We start from the raw sequence: 24,601 nt of genomic DNA on the forward strand, positions 1-24,601 counted from the left end.
AATAAAAATATGTCTTTGTACTAAAGTATATGACAATAGTTATTATTTGTTTTGCTTTTTGAATTGTCAGTTAAAAGATACGTACTTTGTTTGGCCTTTCAAACTTTTTTTATTTAAACATCAAGGATGAGTCTATTTTTTAGACGGAACGCGTGTCCGACGCACATGTCGTATTGCTCTGCGTTTTGCATGTTGTGTCGACTATTATATTATTTGCGTGTGTTTCTGTTGTTCCTTTGTTTTCCTCTTATAGTTGATGCGTTTTCCTCGGTTTTAGGTACTTTGAAATCCGGATTTGTTTTCTCTAAATCACCTGAATTCTGTGCTGCAAATTTGTTTTATTCCTTCCAGTCTTTTGCAAGGTTATTTGTTTTCAGGTCTCACCAGGCCCGAATATTCATTTTTCAAAATCCTTAACCGAAAATCATAACTGTTTTTAAAGGACCAATGAGTCCACCCTTATCGTATTTATATGTACAGGCTCTATAAATAAAATCACCGTACAAAATGGGTTGTGATAAAAAATATATATATATATATATATATATATATATATTAGAACACTACAGATCCAGAGCTGTCGAATCTCCATAAGAAAATCTCTGTATCTATGAAAGAATTCACATGAGAGTTAAATAAATTTGTGGTAAAGAAATACCCGTTTAAAATAATTTACCAGTTATAATACACAATTAACGTTCATTGAAATCTAAAACGCAACAAAAGACTGAAGACCTGTTAGTGTCCTTCTGCTGTTGTTTTTTCTATGGTCGGGTTGTTGTCTCTTTGACACATTCCCCATTTCCGTTCTCAGTTTTATATTGAATAAATTGTGAAATATGCAGACTGTAAGAAGGGACAGGCTGAATATCACCATTCTAAAGGGGAAAATTGACATAGAAAACTAATATTTTTCATTCTTGTCGTAAATTGTTGTATATAACAGTTTCCCGTTTGAATCTTAAAGATCCAAATCTAGAAATAGACAAAAAATGATGTCTGGATTAGATTCATTTCAAATAGATCTAGTCACATCATTAAATTTACGCAGTAAGTTAGAAAACTCGTGATTTTTTAAGCAAAAAATATCATCAAGGTGCATGAGGTTTTTAAATTTATAACTAAACACAATTTAGACGGATCTTTAAGTTTAAATCTACCTTAACCTTCAAACGAAAATATAAATAAATCATTCTTGTTTTCAAATTTTACAACACAATTGCATTTATTTGCACTTTAACAGATTGTAATCATAACCAAAAATAGAGAGAAAAAAAACAATGATTATGTAAATTAAAAAATACCAAATGGAAAGATAATAGAGGTATACATTCTGTAATGCTGTTTTAAATCTGTTTGAATAACAACAAGATTAATACATTCACCATCTTTATCTATGTCCACCTCGGAGAACCCCCCACTTCAATCTGAAACCTATATAGGTAACAATAATGTAATGCTATTTGCTCCAGGTAAAATAAGTATTACATCTGAAGGATCAGGTATATTTACAATTTTATGTCGGAAGGTAAGTGTTTGGTACACTAATTTATATATGTTGTCTTGTTATACATGTCTCTATAGTTGTACTGTTTTACATCTATAGACATTGTATGTCAGTTTTCTACTGTTTAAGACCTACAATGCTGATCTCCAGATATTTGTTGTTTTAATTTTGTGTGAGTTTGGGTTACTGTCTCATCAACACGTATCCTCTGTCTCTGCTATTAAATTTAAGATGAATGACTGTAGGACAATAAGAGAGGACATTTCAAAGATATGTACACTTGCTAAAAACGAGCATTTTACAAAAATGATACTTCAATCGTTCATTATTTCGAAGATAACACGCATGTTATATCAGTTGGATAAGAATGAAACAAGTATATGTAAAGACAACGATACAAAACAGAAGATGCGATACTCATTGTTGAAGGCCGTAAGATAGCCTATGGTTGTCAATTTCTGTGTCATTGGTCTCTTGTGAATATAAAAGAAAAGGAGATTTTTTTTTATAATCTGCCAATAGGACAACTCTCCACAAGAGACCAAATGACACAGAAATTAACAGCTATCAACTATAGGTCATCGTAACGGCATTCAACAATGAGAAAAGCCCATACCGCATAGTCAGCTATAAAAGGGCCCGAAATGACAAATGTATTTGAACAATTCAAACGAGAAAACTAACGGCCTAATTTATATGATAAACAATGAACGAAAAAAAAATATGTTACACAATATCTACAGAATGTGGCGGGGTTGAACATGTCAGCAAGGTCCCAATCCTCCCCTAACCTGAGGACAGTGATGTAACAGTACAACATAAGAATGAACTACAAAAATCAGTTGAAAAAGACTTAACTCATCACTTGGATACAAATAACCTACATCTAACAAAAACACAGAGTGGACGTGGCCGGGTACTTGTATTTCTAAGCAACAAAAAGACACTTAGTACAGATACTCGCAGTTACTGACAGCTAGTTTAAAGCCACTAACAACTAATAAAACAAAAATAATGCATTTAAGACTGAAGCATTTTCTCATTGGAATTCATACCACATCTTTATTTTTATTTTTATATGTTATTATCAAAATTATAAATGACTGTGTGCAGAGGTACATAAACCTGAAATTATTTTTATGTTTATTTATTGTTTATATGTATTTATTATTTTCGTCATTTTTATTTTGTATTTGTTGATTTACTGTTTCTTTGCGTTTTATTGCTTTTCATAAGGTAGGTAATCCCCACTCAAACATTTCTTTGAATCAAATGACTAAAACACTATCGACAAATTCAACCAGATATAAATCTATTAGCGTTTGCTGAAGAAGAAAAATTAAACCAAAGATTGAAATATAAGTACTAAGCATAAAACGGGAATCATTCTATCATATTCCGCCATTTTCTACATAAAAAAAATGCCTGTACCAAGACATGAATATGACCCTTGTTTTTCATCTATTTGGTGAGTTTTATATATTTTATTTTATTTTGCCATTTGATAGGGGACTTTCCATTTTCAATTTTCCTTGAAGTTCTGTTATTTTGTTCTGTTTTCTTTTTTTAAAACGAACATGTGATATCAAGCAAAACATTCAACAAACAAGCCCGAAATAAATAATAATTAATCTAAATTTCCGAACATATGCATTTGATAATATTTTGCTTTGCGTAATAGGTTTTTAGTAGTGGATGCATAATAAATCAAATAGATTATGTTTTTATGTTCAGGTATTTAAACCGTTTGTTTTTAAACCGGATGTATATATTTACAGTCAATATTATATTTGATAATGCCCGCTTTCCATGAACTTATATAACCTGTTGGAAAAACAAGATTACTTATCAACAAGATATTTTGAACTTTTATCTTAGGGTCTCTGTTGAAACGGTAACTGTTAAGTATCTTTTGCCAGATGGCTGTTGAGCTGAAGTCGGTCAAAGCAAGTTCTGTCAACTCTAATGGATCAGATTTCGACCGGATTCCAGTCGGTCAATTATCATACCCAAATGAAGCATTTCAGTCTGACAGGGTAACTATTATACACAAACCATTAATGGCGATAACAAACATAATAATGATAATGATAGAAGTCTGGTAAATAGTATAATAAAATGATAACCGGGGAGAGTTCTGTTGATTGGTTGACTACCCCGGTGTAAATAACACCCCACCCTTGTTCGTCCGTGGATAGATAAAATTTTGCCAAAATTAATTAAAAAAAAATTAAAAAAAAAAAAAAAAAAAGTAAAATAAAGAAAAAAAGTAAAATTTAGAAAAAAAATATAAAGAAAATGCTAAAAAATTAATTCAAATTTTTTTTTTTTTAAATATTTAGTTTTTTGTTTTTTTTGGAAACTCAAAAGAACTCAAAAAAAAATCTGAATTTTTCCAAAAAATAAAGTAAAAAAGTATTTGACAATGTGCAGCAACATGGACATTGAAAAAAAATTACGCTGGAAAATTTTCATAACCATTTTTACAATTTTACATCCTGATTTCAAAATGAGTAAAGGAATTGTTCATAAGAAATAAATTCGTTATCTTGGTGTAATCAGGGGTGTACGGAATTTTACACCGTTGTTGAAAATTCATACACCCATTCGGCTGCGCCTCAGGGTGTATGAATTTTCAACAACGGTGTAAAATTCTGTACACCCCTGATTACACCAAGATAACTAATATTATACAATTAATATACTGTTATCATTTTAATGTAAATCTAACAAAAACAAACAAGGGTAGCAGCAGGTTGTTGGTGTATTCTATAAGATTAGTTTTAAATGTTGCTCTACGTATCAACAACAATTTCAATGCTGTATTTGTCAAATGAGAACATGCCAAAACTCTGTTAATGTGATATGTTATGAATGGTAAATTGCTATTATCTTAATGACCAGTGGCAAATATTTCAGGCATGTTCAGGACAAAAATGAGAAGTTAAGGAAAAAATTACTAAAACAATTGAATAATATGCAGAAAAGTTTAACACTTGTGAACGCGGTCAATGTTGCAAATTTTAGGCGTTTTCAACAAAAGTATCTCCATCACTTCATGACACTTCTTAAGTTTTACAAGTATTTTGATCAAAAGTACAAATTACTTATGTTTTTCAGAATGATGCTGACAGTTCTGTAACAAATGAAAAAGTTCATATGGAGTTCGAAATGTCACATGACAGTAATTCTGATTGTTGTTCCAGACAAACTTTGCAGATACAATCGGCCGTTTACACTTGTCTGAGAAAGAACAACAGAGTTATAAAACTTGTCTTTAAATCAGTATTACTTCTGGCATATCTATCGTATGTAGCCTATGCTATGTACTTCAAATTTGGTGGGGAACCGGAGTGGAGGCTTCTTATTTGTTCTGTCTTTGGTTTAATGATGATAATCGGATTTTGGTTTTCAAATAATTTTGAAAACAATATTAAAAGTTGGAAACGTGACAGACTTGTACCTTGCTGTAGCAGCTCTAGTACAGAAAGAGTAATGTTCCATCTGAAGTGGTATGTGGAGTTGAAGTTTTAATAGCTTTGTTACAAAACTCATTAATGCTTTACATGTATATACATATATCTTTACCCTTTATCTTATTTCGAAAAATTGAATTGGTTGTGAGACTTCATGTGCTGACTGTGTCTTTTTAATACACGATGAACAAGAGCTATAATTGTTCTTGACACCGATATTATACGTCATCTGCTTATTATTTAAAGTCTAATAAAAGAGACTCATGTGTTTCTTTCAAGTATCGGCAGCAGATAGTCGGTAGGATATAATTATTACACAGTCCATTAAGGACCCAACCGCTTTTGCCTAATATAAATTTACTGACTGTGTAAGTAAGTAAATACATTATGTATCACACTCACACACACACACACACACACACACACATACATGTTCATTTTAGATAAACGATAATATTACACAAGAAAGTAGGATAAGCACGCTAAAAAAACAGATTTCAAAATCATTTCAGTGTCTTCAATGTTGAAAAAAAGCCGTACAGCAAACTTTAAGCTCTGCTTTAAGACAAGTTTATAAGTTAAGTTAATGTACAAAAAAGGAAAATATATGAACAACCAGTGAAGCGATCTCTGACTTTTGACGTCTCATTCATAACTTGCAATGTAAAATTTATTTTGTGTTATGCATTATTTAGAATCTTCACCTTTAATTTTATTTTTCAGGATGTTAAAAGTAGCCGTGTTTATTTTTATTGTGGTTTATGTTATCGTTAACATTGCTGTGGATCATCCTGAAAACCTGATTGCGGCTGCTGGGGTAGCTCTTTATATACTAATCTTCTATGTGACATCAGTAAACCCTGCTCAGGTAAATATAGTGCCAAAATATAACCTCCCCTGTAAACACTGAAAACCTGATTGCTGCTGACGGGGTAGCTCTTTATAGACTAATCTTCTATGTGACATCAGTAAACCCTGCTCAGGTAAATATAGTGCCAAAATATAACCTCCCCTGTAAACACTGAAAACCTGATTGCTGCTGCTGGAGTAGCCCTTTATAGACTAATCTTCTATGTCACATCAGTAAACACTGCTCAGGTAAATATAGTGCCAAAATAGTACCTCCCCTGTAAACACTGAAAACCTGATTGCTACTGCTGGGGTAGCTCTTTATATACTAATTTTCTATGTTACATCAGTAAACCCTGCATAGTAAATATATTGCAATAATATGACCTCCCCTGTAAACACTGAAAACCTGATTGCTGCTGTTGGGGTAGCTTTTTATATACTAATCTTCTATGTCACATCAGTAAACCCTGCACAGGTAAATATAGTGCCAACATATCACCTCCTTTGTAAACACTGAAAACCTGATTGCTGCTGACGGGGTAGCTTTTTTTTATACATGTAATAGTCTTATGTCACATCAGTGAACCCTGATCATGTTAGTGGGAAATATAGAAATTTGTAGTCGGCGGCGTAATGATTGAATATCAGTTTACAAATTATTTATGCAACTATATTTATAAAGTGAAAGAGAAAAAAGAACAACGACGTATGAGACAATTTGTTTTAGGTTTAGAACACTACTAGATCTCAAATCCCTGAGTAATTTATTTCAAACGTTTACATTATTTTAAAATGTGATTAACTCACGGTTAAGACAAAGACGTAATATCAAGTAAGAAGAATACAAGCATGTAAACCGTTGTGACTCCTGTATTAAAACTCCTGTAAAGAAAGGTGCAAATCAAAGAACAGTACCAGGAAGAGAAAATAATTTTATAACAATTTTATAGAAGACTGTCTCAAGCATCCTTGTCAGATGTAATGACTTCAGATTATATTATAGGTGGACTGGCATCCAGTTTTCTGGGGACTTGCATTGCAGTTTATATTTGCACTGATTACGTTAGAAACTCAATGGGGCTACGAAGCTTTTAAGTGGGTTGGTGATAGAGTAACTGAGTTCCTTGTGTACAGTGATGTTGGAGCTGAATTTGTCTTTGGTACGGTGTTCGCTGAACATTTGTTTGCTTTTAAGGTATGTTTACATAACGAAGCAATGAAACAACTTCATGTATTGTTTTTTTTTGTTTCTGCGATAAATGCAGCATGCGCCGTCATATTACATAAGGGTAGTGGATTATTCAAAACATACAAAGGATCGATATTAATCGTCTGATTTGCAATCACCTTTTCCTTTTTTTTTATGAAATTACTTTCTGTTTCCTTCAGCACAACTATCCTTTAAACGAATATTTTGCACGTACATATACAAACAATTAAATACAGATGTTTTTTTGAAATTTTTATCATATCGTTTTACTTTATTTTACTGTGTCTTATCAAATAATCATTTGATTTTAGGTCATGCCAGTCGTAGTTTTTATGGCAACAATTATATCAATTTTATACTATCTTGGTGTTATTCCATTCCTGATTAAACATGCTGGAAGATTCCTGGGATTTTGTATGGGTACCAGACCGGCAGAGTCACTGAGTGCCGCAGGAAATATTTTCCTTGGAATGGTATGTTTGGAATATTTATATGTCAACTGAATAATGCGATAATGCTGCGTACTTTCATTAAATTTTTCTTCTGAATTTAAAGATAGTGTCATTGGTAATCATACAACATATCCCATTTTATTATATAACTGTAATTGCGAACATTCTTTGAACATTTGAAGTGGTGAAATGTAGTTTTGTTTCATATGTACATTTGTTTTTTTTTTGTAGACTGTAATATCGATGATAAGGAGATGCGTTCTTTTTCTTGACTGATTTTTGTTACATTTTGGTGGGAGATATTGGCAGTTAGTGTACATTATATGCCTTGAACAATTTTAGCTAAAACTGTATGGAAGTAGATATAAGAAGATGTGGAATGAGTGCCAATGAGACAACCTTCAATCCAAGTAACAATTTATAAAAGTAAACTATTATAGGTCAAGGTAATGCCTTCAACACGGAGCTTTGGCTCACACCGAACAGAAAGCTATAAAGTGCCCCACAAATTACAAGTGTAAAACCATTCAAACGAGAAAACCACCGGTCTAATCTATATAAAAACGAAAATCGAGAAACACTAAGGAACCACATAAACAGACGGAAATCACTGAACATTTGATTCCTGACTTATATAGGTGACACTTATTAATTGTTGAAACTCCTAATGTTGGCCTCTAGATGTTTATTAATCCGGTTGGTGTGTAAGTATGAAAGAAAGTAATTCCCAGAAAAATTATCATGTCACCTTGTTCGAAATGAAATGAAATTGCGTCAAAGCGACTATATTTGTAGTGCATAAATGTCATAAACTTGCATTATATCAGGAGCCTGTAATTCAGTGGGTGTCGTTTGTTTATGTTTTGCATATTTGTTTTTCGTTCATTTTTTGTACATTTGCTGTTAGTTTTCTAGTTTGAATTGTTTTACATTGTCATTTCGGGGCCTTTTATAGCGGACTATGCGGTATGGGCTTTGCTCATTGTTGAAAGCCGTACGGTGACCTATAGTTGTCTCATTGGCAATCATACCACATATTCTTTTTTTCAAATTATATGTTTGGTTTCTTTTGTAGACAGATTTACCACTTATGTTACGACCATTCCTCAAAGATCTAACGAACTCTGAACTGCATGCTATATTGACTGGAGGATTTGCAACAATAGCGGGGAGTGTACTAGGAGCTTATATTAGCTTTGGTGTAAGTTCATTTTGGGTAATTTCTAAGATAGATTTCATAAATGGAAACTAATGAGTTACTTTAACAATTAACACTTGTTTTCTCTGTATTCCCTACCTATCAGAAAAAAGATAAGTCTTTTGCATGTATTTATAGAAATGACCAGCATCAAGTACATTGCACTTTTGTTTTTGAAATATGAAATATCAAATACTATTTAATGAATATACGACACGGACTTGACGATTAATAATATTTTTACACCTATGACTATTCCTTTTGTAGGATCGAAGTATGTATTATTGATACCGGGTAAACAATTACGTACGTCAGATGCACGGTTTATCTACAAAGCAATCATCACAATGACGCTCGAATCAAAAGTAAAATTTCCTGCTATGACGTAAAAATTATACACATTTTCAAATTGATCATGTATGAAAGCATACAAATTTAGATCACAGTTAAATTTTTTTGTTGTTAGGTACCTGCTAATCACCTTCTAACAGCATCCGTGATGTCAGCGCCTGCAGCATTGGCATTATCTAAACTGTCATACCCGGAACTCGACAGGTCCAAATCGTCTACAACTGATTACTCTAAAATAGCGAAATCGTAAGTCCATACGATTACATTATTAACTTCAATTATCTATCCAATCTGTGTTGCACTATGGTTGGAATTATATTGTGCAAGCAACAGAGAAAACATGTAAATTAACTAAGCTCTAAAGCCTAGCAACGAAATGTGTCACGTCAACCGATTCTTCTATGTATTTCCTGTTTACTCGTTGCTTTTGTTCAATCTGATTTGTATTTATAGCTATACATTTTAAGCTTTCTAACTATTTCCAGGTTATAAATAAATATGCTATTTCATGATAAAATAAAAATAAATCACAATACTGTGATAATCAAAACTAAAATCGAAATGTGTGAAACGTGAAACTTGTTATTTACCTGCACATTATTAAATGAATAAAAGGTAATGCGAATAAACTCATCATAGATACCAGCATTGAAATTTTGTATTTGCACCAGACACGTGTTTCGTCTTCAAAAGACTCGTCAGTGATGCTCGACTAAAAATTGTTAAAAAGGCAAAATAAAACAGGAAGTTGCAGTGCACTGAGGACCATAAATTCCTAAAATTAGTGAGTTATTATACTAGTATCACATTGACATCTTCCAAATTCCGCAAAACCCCAACAAGACAATACTCATCTGGAACTTAAGGACGTTTTTACCCAGATTTCCTATTTTATTTACATCGTAGAGTAATAGATATTAATATTTTCATATATTTTGAACATCTCTTGTAGTTCAGATAGGAATATATTTGACGCAGCTACTCATGGAGCCACCGTCTCAGCGAAACTTGTCGCTGCAATTGTTGTCAATGTTATTGCATTTTTGAGTTTACTAGAATTTGTCAACGTTACCTTGATTTGGTTCGGAGAACGAGTTGGCGTGGAAGATTTCACTTTAGAGGTTATTATTTGTCTAAGTTCTGTTATTTCGTTGCTTTGTTATGCTAAAGGATACCAGAAAGACACCGAAGGAATATTCAAACTCATCAGACAAAAACAAACGTACAATGCAATGATATGATATGACACAAAGAAACGACGAAAAGATACATAACAGTACACAAAGCACAACAAAGAACACTAAAGACTTAGCAAAACGAATCTCACCGAAAAAAACGGGAGATATTATGTGCTCCGGAAGGGCAAGTATATGTTGTTCAACATGTGACACCCTTCGTGTTGCTAGTGTGAGTACAAGGTCTTCGTAATGTCGCCTTCGAGGGGGAAAAGACGGGATTGTAGTTACAACAACGGGAACTTATCCAACGTCATAAGTGAAACATGTATGCCATAACGGTCAACCAACTCCTGAAGGCGCCTTACAAATTTCGGTTGGATGATTGTACTTTGACCTCTGGAACTTCTTTCTTCAAAAGTATCCTTGAAGCACCTACCCCCTGGTCTTAAAATGAGCTTATCCGAAGTAGTTGCAACCATCTTGTGTAAAATTGAGGCGGTCGACCTTCACTCATTTAACCATATTTTTTTAAATAGCACACAACTCCGGAAAAAAAAGCAGTTGGAACTTTCGCAATTTTACTTTTAACATCTTTCAAATAAGACCTCAGGCAAAAATCGTCTTTTCGGAAGTGGAGCGCTAGAAGGTTTTTAGAAGCGGACCAAATAAAATGTAACTTACCAAAACTTATAAATAAATGGATATTGCTATATTACTTCAAATTACTAAAAATATATTTAGTTATCAATGTTTTATACTTTTACTTTCAATATAGAAAAGTATTTTTTTTTTTTAGTTCATGTGTTCCTACCTTTTTTATCCTATTGCATACTTCATGGGGGCAGATGTTCCAGATTGTCGTCAAGTAGCAACACTTGTGGCAAAAAAGACATTCACAAATGAATATATAGCTTACTTCGACTTGGCAAAGATTATAAACAACAGAAAAGAATTAACAAAATTCATCGCAAAAGACAACAGCAGCAGTTCAAATTGGTGGTGGAATAATAATGATGTCATATATAACAATGGGACACAAAATATTACACTGGAACTAGGAATAATGTCGGTAAACACATAATTTGTTTTTATTACCATAAATATACTTCATATTTTTATAAAATGTCTGTTCAATAATACGAACTTAAGATTGAACTCTTACTTTCCGGAAGGGACCTACCATTACAATATTTGAAAAAAAGAGATATTGGGTAAGCAAAAATGGAACAGCAACAAAATTAACTAAAGAAAACATCATCAGGGCTCTTATTTGTGGTCCAGTAGGTAACAATGTTTTCATATTACCTTCTCGAATTAACCAACATAAATAAAAGCAACAGTAGTATACCACTGTTTGAAAGTCATAAATCCATTGAGACAAAAACAAATCCTGGTTACAAAATAAAACCGAGGGAAACACATCAACTATAAGAGGAAAACAACGGAACAACAGAAACAATGATGTGAACCAAAAAAAAAAACTACAATAAAACTGACATTACAAAAATCAACAATTTAAAAACGCTATTAAAAGAGCATTCACTATAACAAAAAAATTACACAAAGCTGCGATGGTGATTTATCTGATAATAATCCCTAGCAGAAATCCTTGCAACTTGTTTTTCCAGGGGCAATTATCTAGTCGATCACCCTTTCCGTTTTATGTTTTGTCTATTATATAAGAATCTTGACGTGACCTTAGATACCACTGTGATAGGAAGGTACGACTACTTTATATAAATTTAAAAAAAGACGTGGGTTTTACATGAATAAGACAGGATCACAGCAATAACAACAATAAATCATCTGCAGGACTACAGCCTACGAAAATAGAAAGCTGTTTGTTTAACATATAAAGATATAACATCTCTATAAAAAATCAAAAAGAAAAAAAAGACTGAAATAAATTACAAATTTTCCGAAAACCGAACACTAATATACAATAGAAGAATGCTATTTCTAAACATAAACTGTGCGTTACTGTAGTTTTTATGTATTATATTTTTTACAAGGACAAATCTGAGGTCGTTGCGACTTATGCTTTATGTGGATTTGCTAATTTTGGATCAATGGGAATTTTACTTGGAGCATTGAGTGCCTTGGTACCTTCAAGAGAAGGTGATATCACTGGTATGATATTGAGGGCTATGATAACGGGGAATGCAGCTTGTTTCCTGACAGGAAGTATTGCAGGTAAGATAATGGGTGTCTTTGAAGGAGATTGTCTATGTTTAACAGTTTGGTTGAAATCATATAGGATTAATGTGTATCTGTAAAATATATATTTCTTTCATTTACATACAGAAAGAAAAAGTTAATTACCTTAAGAAATAATTTAGTAAAAAAATCGGACTGCAGAAAATCCTTTCATATGCGAGACACACCGTATTAACCAGAAGTCATAAACAGGTTACCCTTCAATATCAATAAGCCAGTCTTTATAGTATGTACTTTGAACATTCTCATGACATAGTTTCATCAACGATAATGTAATTTAGATGTGCAATGTTGTCACCTTATTATCTAACAGGCTATTTTTATCATCTCCTCAAAATTGTCCAAGAAGATAATGTCAATTATGAATACAAGGTGTTATTATAGTTTGGGTATACGATAATAAGACAACAACTTAACAAAACAAAAACAAAATACCAAAAGACAGGACAAAAAACATACAGTTTCGACTCACAATTAACTTCTCCACCATGAGATATATATAACAATATTTTTCTTCTTTGGGTTTTTTTTACAGGTCTTCTTTATAAAGGTTGACTTCTTCTAAGTTACAGCCTGTGTTACGAGTTAACAATTCAAAAAGACTGGCCATCTTTTAAAAATGATCTCCTTAGAAGAAGCAGTGGTAATACTGTCTTTTCCGTTTTATATTATTATTTTATTTACAATGTATATAAAGCTTTCCAAAATAGTAATGTTGTTTACTGTAAGTATAAATAGAGTGAGATTTCTCGTATTGTAATGCCATAATCTAGGAATAAAGGACGAGATACTTGTAAAGTCGGTAGGAACATATCTGTGGTCAGATATGACACAGATATGACACAGATACTAGTAGTCCAAAACGGTCAACCAACTCTTGATAACGTTAGTTAAAGGTTCCGAGGATTAAGTTCAACTTTACTACTAAGTAAAATAAAATTACGACAATTGCCATCGTATGAACATTATTGCACAGCAGATCTAACAAGAAAAAAAGTGAAAGACTTCAATGACTTTTTACTTTTTTAAATTGTCCTTCAAATCAAAATAGCCGTTTCATTTTCAACTTATTTAAACAATTGCTACGCGTATCTAAATGAGCAGAAACAATACATTTTACTACGAAAGTTTACCATCACAATCACGAATTAGTTGAAAGATACAATTTGTGAGTGCCTCAACCTTGCGAGTGAAATATTTTTGAATTAAAAGATTTAAAGACACCAGACTACTCCTCTGATCGGTAAAAACTGAATGTTTCCTTTTTTCTATTGTGACATTCTTAATTAATTAAAAAAAATGTGATTCGTATTGCTGGTAATGCATCCATAGCAAGATGTATCATAACGACACACCCGATATCGATCTGATTAGAGTTCTGCTATTTCCATCTGTTTTGTGCGTAGTATTAAGGCAACAATAGTTTACCGGTGTACAAAAGTTACAAATCAATTCAGAAAAAATCAAATCCAGATCACAAACAAAACCCGAGAGAAACACATCAACTATAACAGGAAAACTGAAATACAACAAAACAAAAGCCAACATACAAAATCGAACTTCATAACAACAGTCATATTTCTGACTTGGAACATGACATTTTCATCCATTATATATATGTGGACTGAATTGGACTGGTAATGCCCCTTCCTGTACATAGCAAAATCATTTTGAATGACCGATCATTTGAATTGATGAAAGCGAACAACGATTTCATTTAGACAATCCCGGCTTTCAAATAGGTTTAATTCTGGCTGTTGAAATTTAATCACGAAAAGCCCTTCTCTAACACGACATTTATAAAATGGTTTTATTAACCAGCACTGGGTCTACTGACTTGTTGACTGTTAGTCCCGATGACAACCGTCAGATCATTAGTCAATGTTTCAGTACTGCCATGATTCATTACATATTATTTTCCAAAAATTCTCTGTTAATTAATTAAGATATCACCAAAGAATTAAGGTATCAATTCCTGCAGACAAAACTGACATAAGATGGATTGGCTATTCTTACGAGGTTACATTGAACAGATAGATTTAAACGTGTCTTCTTTTTTTCTTTGCATTCCATTGAAGAAGAACATTAACGACTTAAGTAATATGTTTGTTTATTTAACAATCATTTAACGATATACATGTATGTTTGGGTTGAAATACAAAGACTAATGGGCGTGAAATGAAAAATTTGAATATTGTTCCTCCAAAAGATGTATGCCGGTACCACTGTTTATGTCTAACTTCATCCATAGTAATAATATCTTCTATAAAACAATCCACGTCCACCCCATCCATTGTCATATCCATTATCCCAACCATTATCTCCGTCCCAGCCATTATCCCAGCCGTTTTCCCGTTCATAATACTGTGCTAAGGTTGTCATCAATATAACACAAAACAAAAGCAGTTGTAGGGAGAACATGTTGTCTGAAATGATGAAGTTTATAATACTGTTTAATATGACCATAATGAACATAAAAAGACAGACAACATCGTTAATATTGAGCTTTGCCTGAGAGATGAAACCATAGGGTTTTTTTTAAATTTCATGATGAGCATAATAAACACAACGAGTTGATATATGAGTACTTTTTTAAGCCTTTTTAACTTTTTTTAATTCGTGCGTCACTGATGAGTCTTTTGTAGACGAAACGCGTGTCTGGTCTAAATACAAAATTTTATTCTGGTATTTGTGATTAGTTTATTCACATTTAACTTAATTATATATATATATAAGAGTATAAGATGAGACAGTCAATAGGTTATCAACCGAGACATACATATTAAAAATAGAAAGATTGCGTAAATCCGATTTCAACATCAAATAGCGTAATGAAATAAAACAGTACAAAATCACCATACTGTGCATTTTGTTCTCTAAATATACACATATACTATAGAAAACGAAAAAGACATTACTGGTCTAACGATTCGAAGTCTTTCAAAGACCTATTGAAGATAACTATATGTATCCATCGTTTATTTAAAATGTAGACGACTTAAGAATGAACGCCAACTTATATATGTGCTTTCATGTACATTGCATTTAAATCCTAAAAGAAAAACAAAGGTTTAATGTTAGATGTATATAAAACAAATTTAAACATTTTTGTTTGCATCTACATGGCAATACTAAAATTTAACAAAAACATTGCTTTTTATTTATGATGTTTAATAAATAGAAAACGCATGTATTGGCTGTAATGCGGTCTTAATACGCTTAAAGCATTTCTCTCCACACTGACAAATATAACAAAAAATGAAAACAACACGTTTTAAATTACATCCATCCGAAGCGCTTTTCTGGATTTAACTTCTTTCGCTTAAAGCCAAATATTCGAAAGCCAATGATGTATAAGGACGGAATTCTTGAAACGCGATACACCAAAAATAATCTACAAATAGTCAAATCTATTAAGGACCAAATTTGACTGAGGAAGTTGAAACCTTAGTTTTTCCTAAAATTCAAATTTCAAAATTTATAAACGGGCAATTTAAGATATTATGTTATAAATCATGTCAATACTTTGACTGAGCTGATGAAACCCTCAGAGATTTATAGTTCACCAACAAAGGTATCGACTCAGTGCTGCAAAACATTGAAACAACACGTAAAGAATTCCATGCGTCCGAAGCGATTTACCTTTGGTACAAGTGGTGGCATTGAAAAAGAAGTTAGAATTACTAGAAACAATTTCCCTACACTATGACAACTATAACCAAAAAACCATAAAACAGCACGTTTTAAATTACCTCCATCCGAAGGGATTTGTTGGTGAACTATAAGTCTCCGAGGGTATCATCAGCTCAGTCGAAGCATTGATATGATTTATGACATAATGTCTTAAATTACTCGTTTTTACGCAAAACTGTAATTGGAATTAGTGTTTATATGCTAGTTAATCAGGAACACTCAAAGTCAAATATTTGAAAGTCAAGAATGTATAGGGATCGACAACGCTGAAGAGCGATAAACCATAACGGACCTAAATATTTAACTAATATACAGTTGCTATCTTCTATGTTGCTTGTGTTGTCCATAATGCACATTCGAGTTAATATCTAAAATATGAAAACAACACTTTGTAAATTGCACGTGTCTGAAGTGCTGTTTTTTTTTTAAATTTACCATAATCAGAAACGTTAAAAATCAAATATTTGAAGGCCAATGATGTACAAGAACCGAAACTGTTTAAGAGCTATTTGACCAGAAAGAACCCTAATGATAAGAACCAGATGCATCTACGGTCAACTTAGATTTCAATCCTGGCTTTCATTATGAGTTTTTGTACTGAATGAGTTGAGACATAAGTTACTTATAAATTAGGAAACCGTCAATTTTAGAAAGGTGTGTCATAAATCCTCTCAGTTTGACTGCAGAACAAAATGAAAACTAATTGTTTCTAGTAACTTCTTTCTCAATGTCACTACGTGTACCAAAGTTGTATGATACTTGAGGAAGAATATGTTCGGTGCTTTCAAAATTCGATAGAATCATTTTAATTCATGCAAACGACTTACCAAAATGAATGCTGTTCTTACCTTACGAAATAATCTTGTCTAACATATAACTGTCATTATTTCTACAGAAAGTATATATATAATAAGTAATGTATTTTTTTATTTATTTTTACAATTTGATCAAATGCAACGACATACATTAATATGTCTTCCTAAATGTTTGTTTACTCAGGCAAGTAATAAACAAAATATTGGTACATTCATCTTCAAACCTACTGATTGTTGCATACATACTGATAAATGTGAAAAAGGGTAAACAAATTTAGCTATTCGTTTTTACCAAAAAATGCAACGAAAATTGGTTTAACCACTCAAGAAAAATCATAAAAATACTGAACTACGAGGAAAATTCAAATCAAACGAATGCATAACAGCTGTCATATTCCTGACTTGGTACAGGAATTTTCTTATGTAGAAAATGGTGAATTGCACCTGGTTTTATAGCTAGCTGAACATCTTACTTTTATGACAGTCGCATCAAATTCCAATGCAAGCAGTTCTGGATTTACAATAAAAAAAAAAAAACGACTTTTTACCTTTTTTGATATCTGAGATTTTAGTAGTGCTTGTAACAATCAATCTACAGTTTTCGGTTTTCGGTCCTTCGGTAGATTGTTCTTTTTGTCTAACTTTTTTTTTTATTGTTCTTTCAAAAGGAATAATGTACAGTCCTCATTAAACATTAAAATGGCAGTCGATCCAAGGAATATTTACAAGATCAAATATATACTTCATTAGTTATCAAAACCATTTCCGAATTAATAAACATCAAAAATTGAATCTCAAATTATATTCAACATTTAATATTTTTGAAACACAAATATGAAAACTATATTACGGTCTTTGTAACAAATAATAGAAAGATCGTCAGTTTTAAACACTCAGTCTGTCTAATGTTTATGTTTTTTTAATGCGTATGATTTTCCTTTTCACGTCCCCTTATATCTATTTTTGTGTCCTCTTGTCTGTAGTTTTTTTTTACACTACATATAATTTGTCTATAATTGCTCGTGCTATTGGTCTATTACAAGCTGAATCAAAATATTCAATCAGTTTGATTTTTCTATACAATTTCATCTGCGGAACATATCAAAATCCATAACGTCACGTATAGAGTAATTGAACCGATGATTACATATCTTGCATTATGCGATGTTTAACTCCTGGGAGCGAATATAAACGGAATATCACGAATATAGACAATGCTAACATGTTTCTCCTACAATGTATGCCTCAATTGCCACACGATTCCAATGTCATATCCAGCATTGATTTTCAAAGCCAGGTACATGATCAAATCGAAAATGATATCAAATTGACACATGGACATCCCCAAAAATGAACTATTAGGTATATGTAACAATATTGCAGAAGCGATATCAGAATCGCATGGATATTGTGTATATATCTAAGTTGATATGTTGATTTCTTGATAGAATAATGCTGCTTACAAGAAAGCTTTTGAATCAAGTTTTTGAAACTTTAGGGACGAATCGGTTAACCGTTATAGAATATCTGTTTCACAGAAGACAACGAATATTTCCAAACAAATATATTAACAATCCCGTCATCATTTTGACGAATGTGACCTACCGAATTAGACTTTTTACCGGTTTTGTACTTACATAATCAAAGAGAAGAGTGCCAAATGTAAAACATCATCTACATACCCTTCCGGTTTTCAGTAGTGTTCGTGTTTCTCGGTCTTTAGTTTTCTATGTTTTGTTTTGTCTACCATTGTTTGACTTTTCGTCATTTTTTAGGTTTTTGTCATTTTTTTGTCACGCCTCTTTTTCACTTATGAGTTGAAAATACGAAACATCGTAACAATCAACCAACGTAAGATTGTAATCATAGAACGTATTAAAGATGATTACAGTTGCTTTTCTATATATTAATCTTCCTGAAGAGGATATTTGAGATAATATGACGCCTTTAACTGTGAATTTGTAATAATGAGAATTAGAATCATATCGTATCACAATCGGAAGACCAGATACCCATAATCAGGTTTCGACACGGTGCAGACCTTCTGTTCTCTTTTTTTCTAGATCGCTACTATGCATGTACTTTATGGAAAAAACGTGTCTCGTTATTGATATCATAGTTTTTACTACATGTTTTGATATATTTGTACCGACATTTGCAATTCAATCTTGAAACATTAGAAACTGACCTGCAAACTACAACTATCCAACTTCAATTTTGTTTTTCAACTTTTCTACATTCAAAACATGTTTCAAACAACTTAATATTATTTATTTACAAATTTGCTTGTTAGAAATCTCACCAAGAGTCCAAGTTTCTCTTGATTTACCCAATTATTAATGCTAAAAGTGTTCTAGATAGTGGTCAAAACACATGACACACAGCTGGTCCGATAAAAGGTAAATGACCAACTAACAAGAATTGTTTTCGCACTACAAAAATGTAGGTTCATTTTGCATAAGTGTTTTCTCTGAATGATGTTATTCATATTTGTTTTAGTTTCATGTGTTCTTAAACAATATTATGACGGATTTCAAATCATTAAATATCAAAGTAGCTCTGAAACGGAATTTTTGTTAATTATTTTTTAATATGTTTTAAATTCACAAGGTTTTGTAATGAAAGTTAAGAGGGAATATTTCTCACTTCTTAATACATTGTAGTTTCAAATATAAAAGTCACGAATATCAAAACCAACAAAAGATTAAGATTTTTTTCTCACAAAAAAGTACGTTGTTTGAATCCCCCATAAAAGTGGTGTTGATTTTTGTAGAAGATGCAGTACCCTAAACCTATCTACACAGTGAATGTATATGTATGCTTGGCCTTTCCGCGTGACAATAATTTTTAAATAATGTCTTCGATTTTTTTTTCACATGAAAATAAATGTGTTATCGAATAATTGTTCATTATTGGCATATCAATCACTATATGACATTCAACTAATAGTTTTCCGTATTGTCATTATTACAAACAGGTAATATTTTGTCATAACTGTCAATTTTTTGTTGACATAACGTTATGTATTTTTTTTAAACGAAACATGTGATCATTGACATAAAATGTAATAGATTGACGATGATTGGACAACCTTGACTCACTTCCAAAAATGATGGTTTAATTATGTAACGACAAGAGACCTTAATAAAATAAAACGTGAATTATTTTTTTTAAACATTCATGATGAACTGCAGATCTTTCATTAACGTTTTATTGATACATGAAATAACAAGTAAATGACCCTATAATAAATGGACTGATGATTCGTAGTTGTCGTTTGTCGATGTGGTTCATAAGTGTTTCTCGTTTCTCGTTTTTATATAGGTTAGACTGTTAGTTTTCTTGTTTGAATGGTTTTACACTAGTCATTTTGGGGCCCTTTATAGCTTACTGTTCGGTGTGAGCCAATGCGCCGTGTTAAAGAGTGTCTCCTGTGAAACTGAAATATCAAAATTAATAAATTATTACACGTCATGTATTTTTTGTTGTTGTTTGTGTTATATATATTTAAGGTCAATACCTTTGGTTATAGATTTGTGTGTAAAATGTTCATTTGTCAGTTATGTCGTGTTTATTAAAGGTATCTTGTGTCTTCTAATTCGGATTTCAAGCTTTGACCTCTTTTATATTTATAGACTGTTCATGCCGTTTGTATCCTGTCGCGTTGTCATATACTTCACATATTGATTTGTACAATACGTATTGATATTTATCTTTCAAATTGTATGATTGCATTTTTGGGGACCTATATAGCTTACTTTTCTGCGTGAGATTAGGCTCCGTGTTTAAAACATTTTTGTTGTTGTTTGTATTATATTTATTTTACATCACTTTTTTTGGTAAGATTTGTATGTAAAAGATTCATTTGTCAGTTACGTCGTGTTGCTTAAAATTTTCTAATGGGTTCTTATTCAGATGGAAAGCTTTGACCTCTTTAATATTTATATACTAATAATGTCGTGTCTTTCCTGTCTCCTTGACATATAATACTCAACATATTGATTTTTACAATACGTATTGATATTTGTCTTTCAAATTATATGATTGGTTGAAACATTTAGCGAATACTGATTAAAAACTGACGTGACGTTTAAGGAAACTTAACCCTGCACCTTGACCTTGACCTTTTGCAATAAATACCACAATAAATTACATGAAGTAATAAACATTTTTCTGTCATTCCTGATATGCATTAATGATCCAGCGAAACGACCTACGTTGGTTGGTAAGCCATGGATCGAACGGCGCCTAATGTTTGTGCAGTATAGTACACTAATGTAAGAGTTGGAGTGGGAATCTGCCGGTGATTTTGTTATAATCAAACAGATGGAGCCTGGCATGTTTCAAGAGCTTTCTCTGAGAGTCGCATCACAGTGGCACAATAGTCGTACGACAGTGGCACGATAGTGACACGACAGTAGCACGCGCATCCCATGACATGAAAACCTGAAAAATAGCCCCAAACAACTCATGATTGTCGTACGATTATCGCACGACTGTCACGCGACCGACTTGCGACAAACCCACGACAGTACAATTACAATTCTTTTTTTCTGGCTTGTATCCATCGTAAACATGTCATAGCTGATGTGACCACTCGGAATATTTTTTTAAGATTTTGCACGACAGTGCCACGACAACTATTTGATAGATCTTCCACGACAAAAAAATCGTACGATCTGTAGTGACCGGGGCTTTAGGGGCATTATTTTTTTCGGTATGTGTGTCCGTTCGTTCTTTCGTTCATCTGCATGTCCCGCTTTGTGTTAAAGTTTTTAGTCACGGTAGTTTTTAGTGAAGTTGAAATCCAATCAATTTTAAATTGAATTCAAGTGTTTCCTATGATATGATCTTTCTAATTGTAATGTCAAATTAGAGTTATCACCCCAATTTTCCGGTCCACTGAACCTATAAAATGATAGTGCTTGTTGTGCGTCTGTGTACCATGAAAAAAGTAAAATCACAAAAATACTGAACTCCGAGGAAATTTCAAAACGGAAAGTTCCTAATCAAAGGCAAAATCACTCTTTCTTGTTTTCAAATATTTTACTGTAGTGCTTGATTGATATACGTTTTAGTTTATGTTTATTAAAGGAATTCATAAGTTCACGTGTATTGACTTTAAATTCACAAACTCTATAAATATTAGAATGATATTTCCATTTTTGTTATAACATTTACACAGGTACAGCAAAACTTGCAAAAGAACTTAGTAATGTGTGATAACAAATTCCTGACTTACTACAGACTAGACACGAGCACTTTGAACGAGTAGAGAAAATATAACTCCACACGAAGGGACAAGGAACATCACCGTCAAAATAAGAAATTTCACAAAAAGAAACGAAAAATCGTCTCTTGTCGAAAAATGTAAATAGAGTATCCCATTTGAAACTGAAATATCAAAATTTAAAAATTATAATAAAAGGTCATTTATTTTTGTTGTTTGTACTATATGTATTTAAAGTCAGTTCCTTAAGTTAAATTTAAGTGTACAATTTCCTGCTTCTTTCTGCTCTTTGATCGGGTTGTTGTCTTTGTGATACATTCCCCATTTCTATTCTCAATTTTATTGATCAGTTGTCCCGTGTTGCTTAAAGTTATCTCATGTCTCCTTTTCAGATTATAAGCCTTGACCTCTTTAATATTAATATACTATTCATGTCGTTTGTTTCCTGTCTAATTGATATATACTCCACAATATTGATTTGTACAATACGTATAGATATTTATTTATATTTCAAATTGTATGATTGGTTAAACATCTAGCAAATACTGATTTTAAACTGATGTGACGTTTAAGGAAACGTAACCTGCAACCATGACCTTTTGCACTAAATACCACAATTAATTACAATGCTTATATTAAGTTATAAACATTTTTCTGTCATTCCTGATATGCAATAATAAATGTTAATTTTATCGAAATATTTTATAGCATTGTCTAGATCACGTGACGATATTTATCTCATTCATCAATGATTACAAGTATTCTAATGAATATCAGGACACGGTTGTCTTCTAAATTATAATCAAGATGTTTCTTTCGCTAGGATAAACTGAATTCTACTACAAGAAATAGGTGGGTGAGGGTGGTTAAATCACTTTCAAAAACTAGGATCTAACGAGAATGGTCCCAAAAAACTCTTGAGCAGTGTTTTTAACCCATGATCCAGAATGATATTGGTCACAATTTTAGAATGTTACTTGTTAAACGTGTTTTAAGTCAATTTTTTTTTATTCGTATACTACTGATGCCTTTTTTCACAGTTCTTAGCCATCCGACGCTAAAAGAAGTCACGTTCTTTCTGACAATTCACGTTGATAAATTGAGAAATTAACAAAAACAAAATAGGTAATTCTTTATTGGTCAATTTTGGTCATATAGCTCAAACGTGTCTGCGTATTTATACATAGCTGGTGTTCAGAAATTTAGAAATGTTTAAATTGTGCCAACGTTTCTATTGTTTATAAAACAGGTATTGTATATTTATGTTATCTGTTATTTTATACGCCCTCTCATGTATATTTTGTTATTCCTCTGAGTATGATGAAAAAGGAAGGGTTAGACGTGTTCCAAAAATAGTTTTACTTCACATCGAGTTTGCCTATGACAAGTCAGGGTCTTGTCAGAAGTTGATTTTATCTTCTTGTCTTCATAGGAAGTTGGTGGTGATGGAAGATGTTTGATAGCCTGTTAAATGTATACCAATTGTTTAGATGCTGGGTGTTTTAAAAATAAACATACTGTGTACACAATAAAAGAGGGGGAAAGTTACCAGAAGGACAATCAAACTCCAGTCTAATTAAAACCAGCCCCAACGCAAGACTCACAAATCGAAAACCAACCGACAACGCCATACCTAAAAAAGAAAAATACGAACAGACAAATAATAGTACACAAGACACAACAGAGGACCAAGCAACAAGAATCCCACCAAAAACTGGGGGTGATATCATGTGCTCCGGAAGAGTAAGCAGATCTTGCTCAACATGTGGCACCCATCGTGTTGCTTATGTGATAAAAAATCCAGTAAATAGTCTAATTCCGTAGGTCACATTCATGAAAGGGAAGGGGATTGTAGTTACGACGTAAGGAACATATCTGATATCATTTGTGAAACGGTTATTCCATAACGGTCAACCAACTCGTGATGGCGTTCGACATTACGAAGGGATGATTTCAACTTCACCATTGGGCAATCTCGGTTTAATAACTTCCTTGAGACCATCAACCCTCTATCAAGGAAATCATGATAGGAAATACAAGCCCGGGAATATCGTATAAATTGGCAGATACATACTCCGTAGGCGTTGCTGGAAGGATGCTTCATAGAAATGGAAAGTTAACAATTGGGAAGCTGAAATCATCTCTTTTGTCGTAAAGTTTTGTTTTCAACCGACCCTCATTGTCAATTTTTAGATGTAAGTCAAGATATGAGACCGGCTTAACTGTACCTGTTGTATCCTTCATCTCTAGTTCGATAGGATAGAAGCTAAACATAGTCACCAAATTTTGGAATATTTATTAAGAGAACATCATCTATATAGTAGTAGAGTTAAAGGATCTTGCTAACTTCTTATTTTTCTTCCTAAGTTCCTGTATGAAGTCAGCCTCGTAATGGTAAAGGAACAAGTCGACAAGCAGAGGG

The 24,601-nt window shown here is 32.4% G+C and overlaps 1 protein-coding gene across 2 annotated transcripts; it reads left to right on the forward strand.

Annotated features, from left to right (window-relative positions):
* The first annotated feature begins 1,376 nt into the window (after nucleotides 1-1,376).
* On the forward strand, nucleotides 1,377-13,148 carry LOC139512807 (solute carrier family 28 member 3-like). 2 transcript variants are annotated; one of them, XM_071300725.1, is made up of 12 exons: nucleotides 1,377-1,528; nucleotides 3,427-3,543; nucleotides 4,628-5,019; nucleotides 5,707-5,851; nucleotides 6,839-7,030; nucleotides 7,357-7,518; nucleotides 8,573-8,698; nucleotides 9,162-9,292; nucleotides 9,999-10,167; nucleotides 11,021-11,293; nucleotides 12,237-12,417; nucleotides 12,977-13,148. In XM_071300725.1, exons 1-12 carry the CDS (start codon nucleotides 1,397-1,399, stop codon nucleotides 12,994-12,996), a joined length of 2,040 nt encoding a protein of 679 aa, XP_071156826.1. In that variant the 5' UTR covers nucleotides 1,377-1,396; the 3' UTR covers nucleotides 12,997-13,148. The 2 variants fall into 2 exon arrangements, with proteins under 2 accessions (XP_071156826.1, XP_071156827.1); XM_071300726.1 differs by having other exon boundaries at nucleotides 1,469-1,528; nucleotides 3,386-3,543.
* The last annotated feature ends 11,453 nt before the right edge of the window (nucleotides 13,149-24,601 follow it).

Source organism: Mytilus edulis, chromosome 2 (assembly GCF_963676685.1).
Source record: "Mytilus edulis chromosome 2, xbMytEdul2.2, whole genome shotgun sequence".
NCBI lineage: Eukaryota > Metazoa > Mollusca > Bivalvia > Mytilida > Mytilidae > Mytilus > Mytilus edulis.

Excerpts from the sequence above, each read along its gene's own strand:
- LOC139512807 (XM_071300725.1), top strand. The coding sequence starts at position 1,397 with ATGTCCACCTCGGAGAACCCCCCACTTCAATCTGAAACCTATATAGGT. Across the intron at positions 8,699-9,161 it reads GAGCTTATATTAGCTTTGGT|GTACCTGCTAATCACCTTCT; the intron begins GTAAGTTCATTT and ends TTTTGTTGTTAG. Across the intron at positions 10,168-11,020 it reads TGGAAGATTTCACTTTAGAG|TTCATGTGTTCCTACCTTTT; the intron begins GTTATTATTTGT and ends TTTTTTTTTTAG.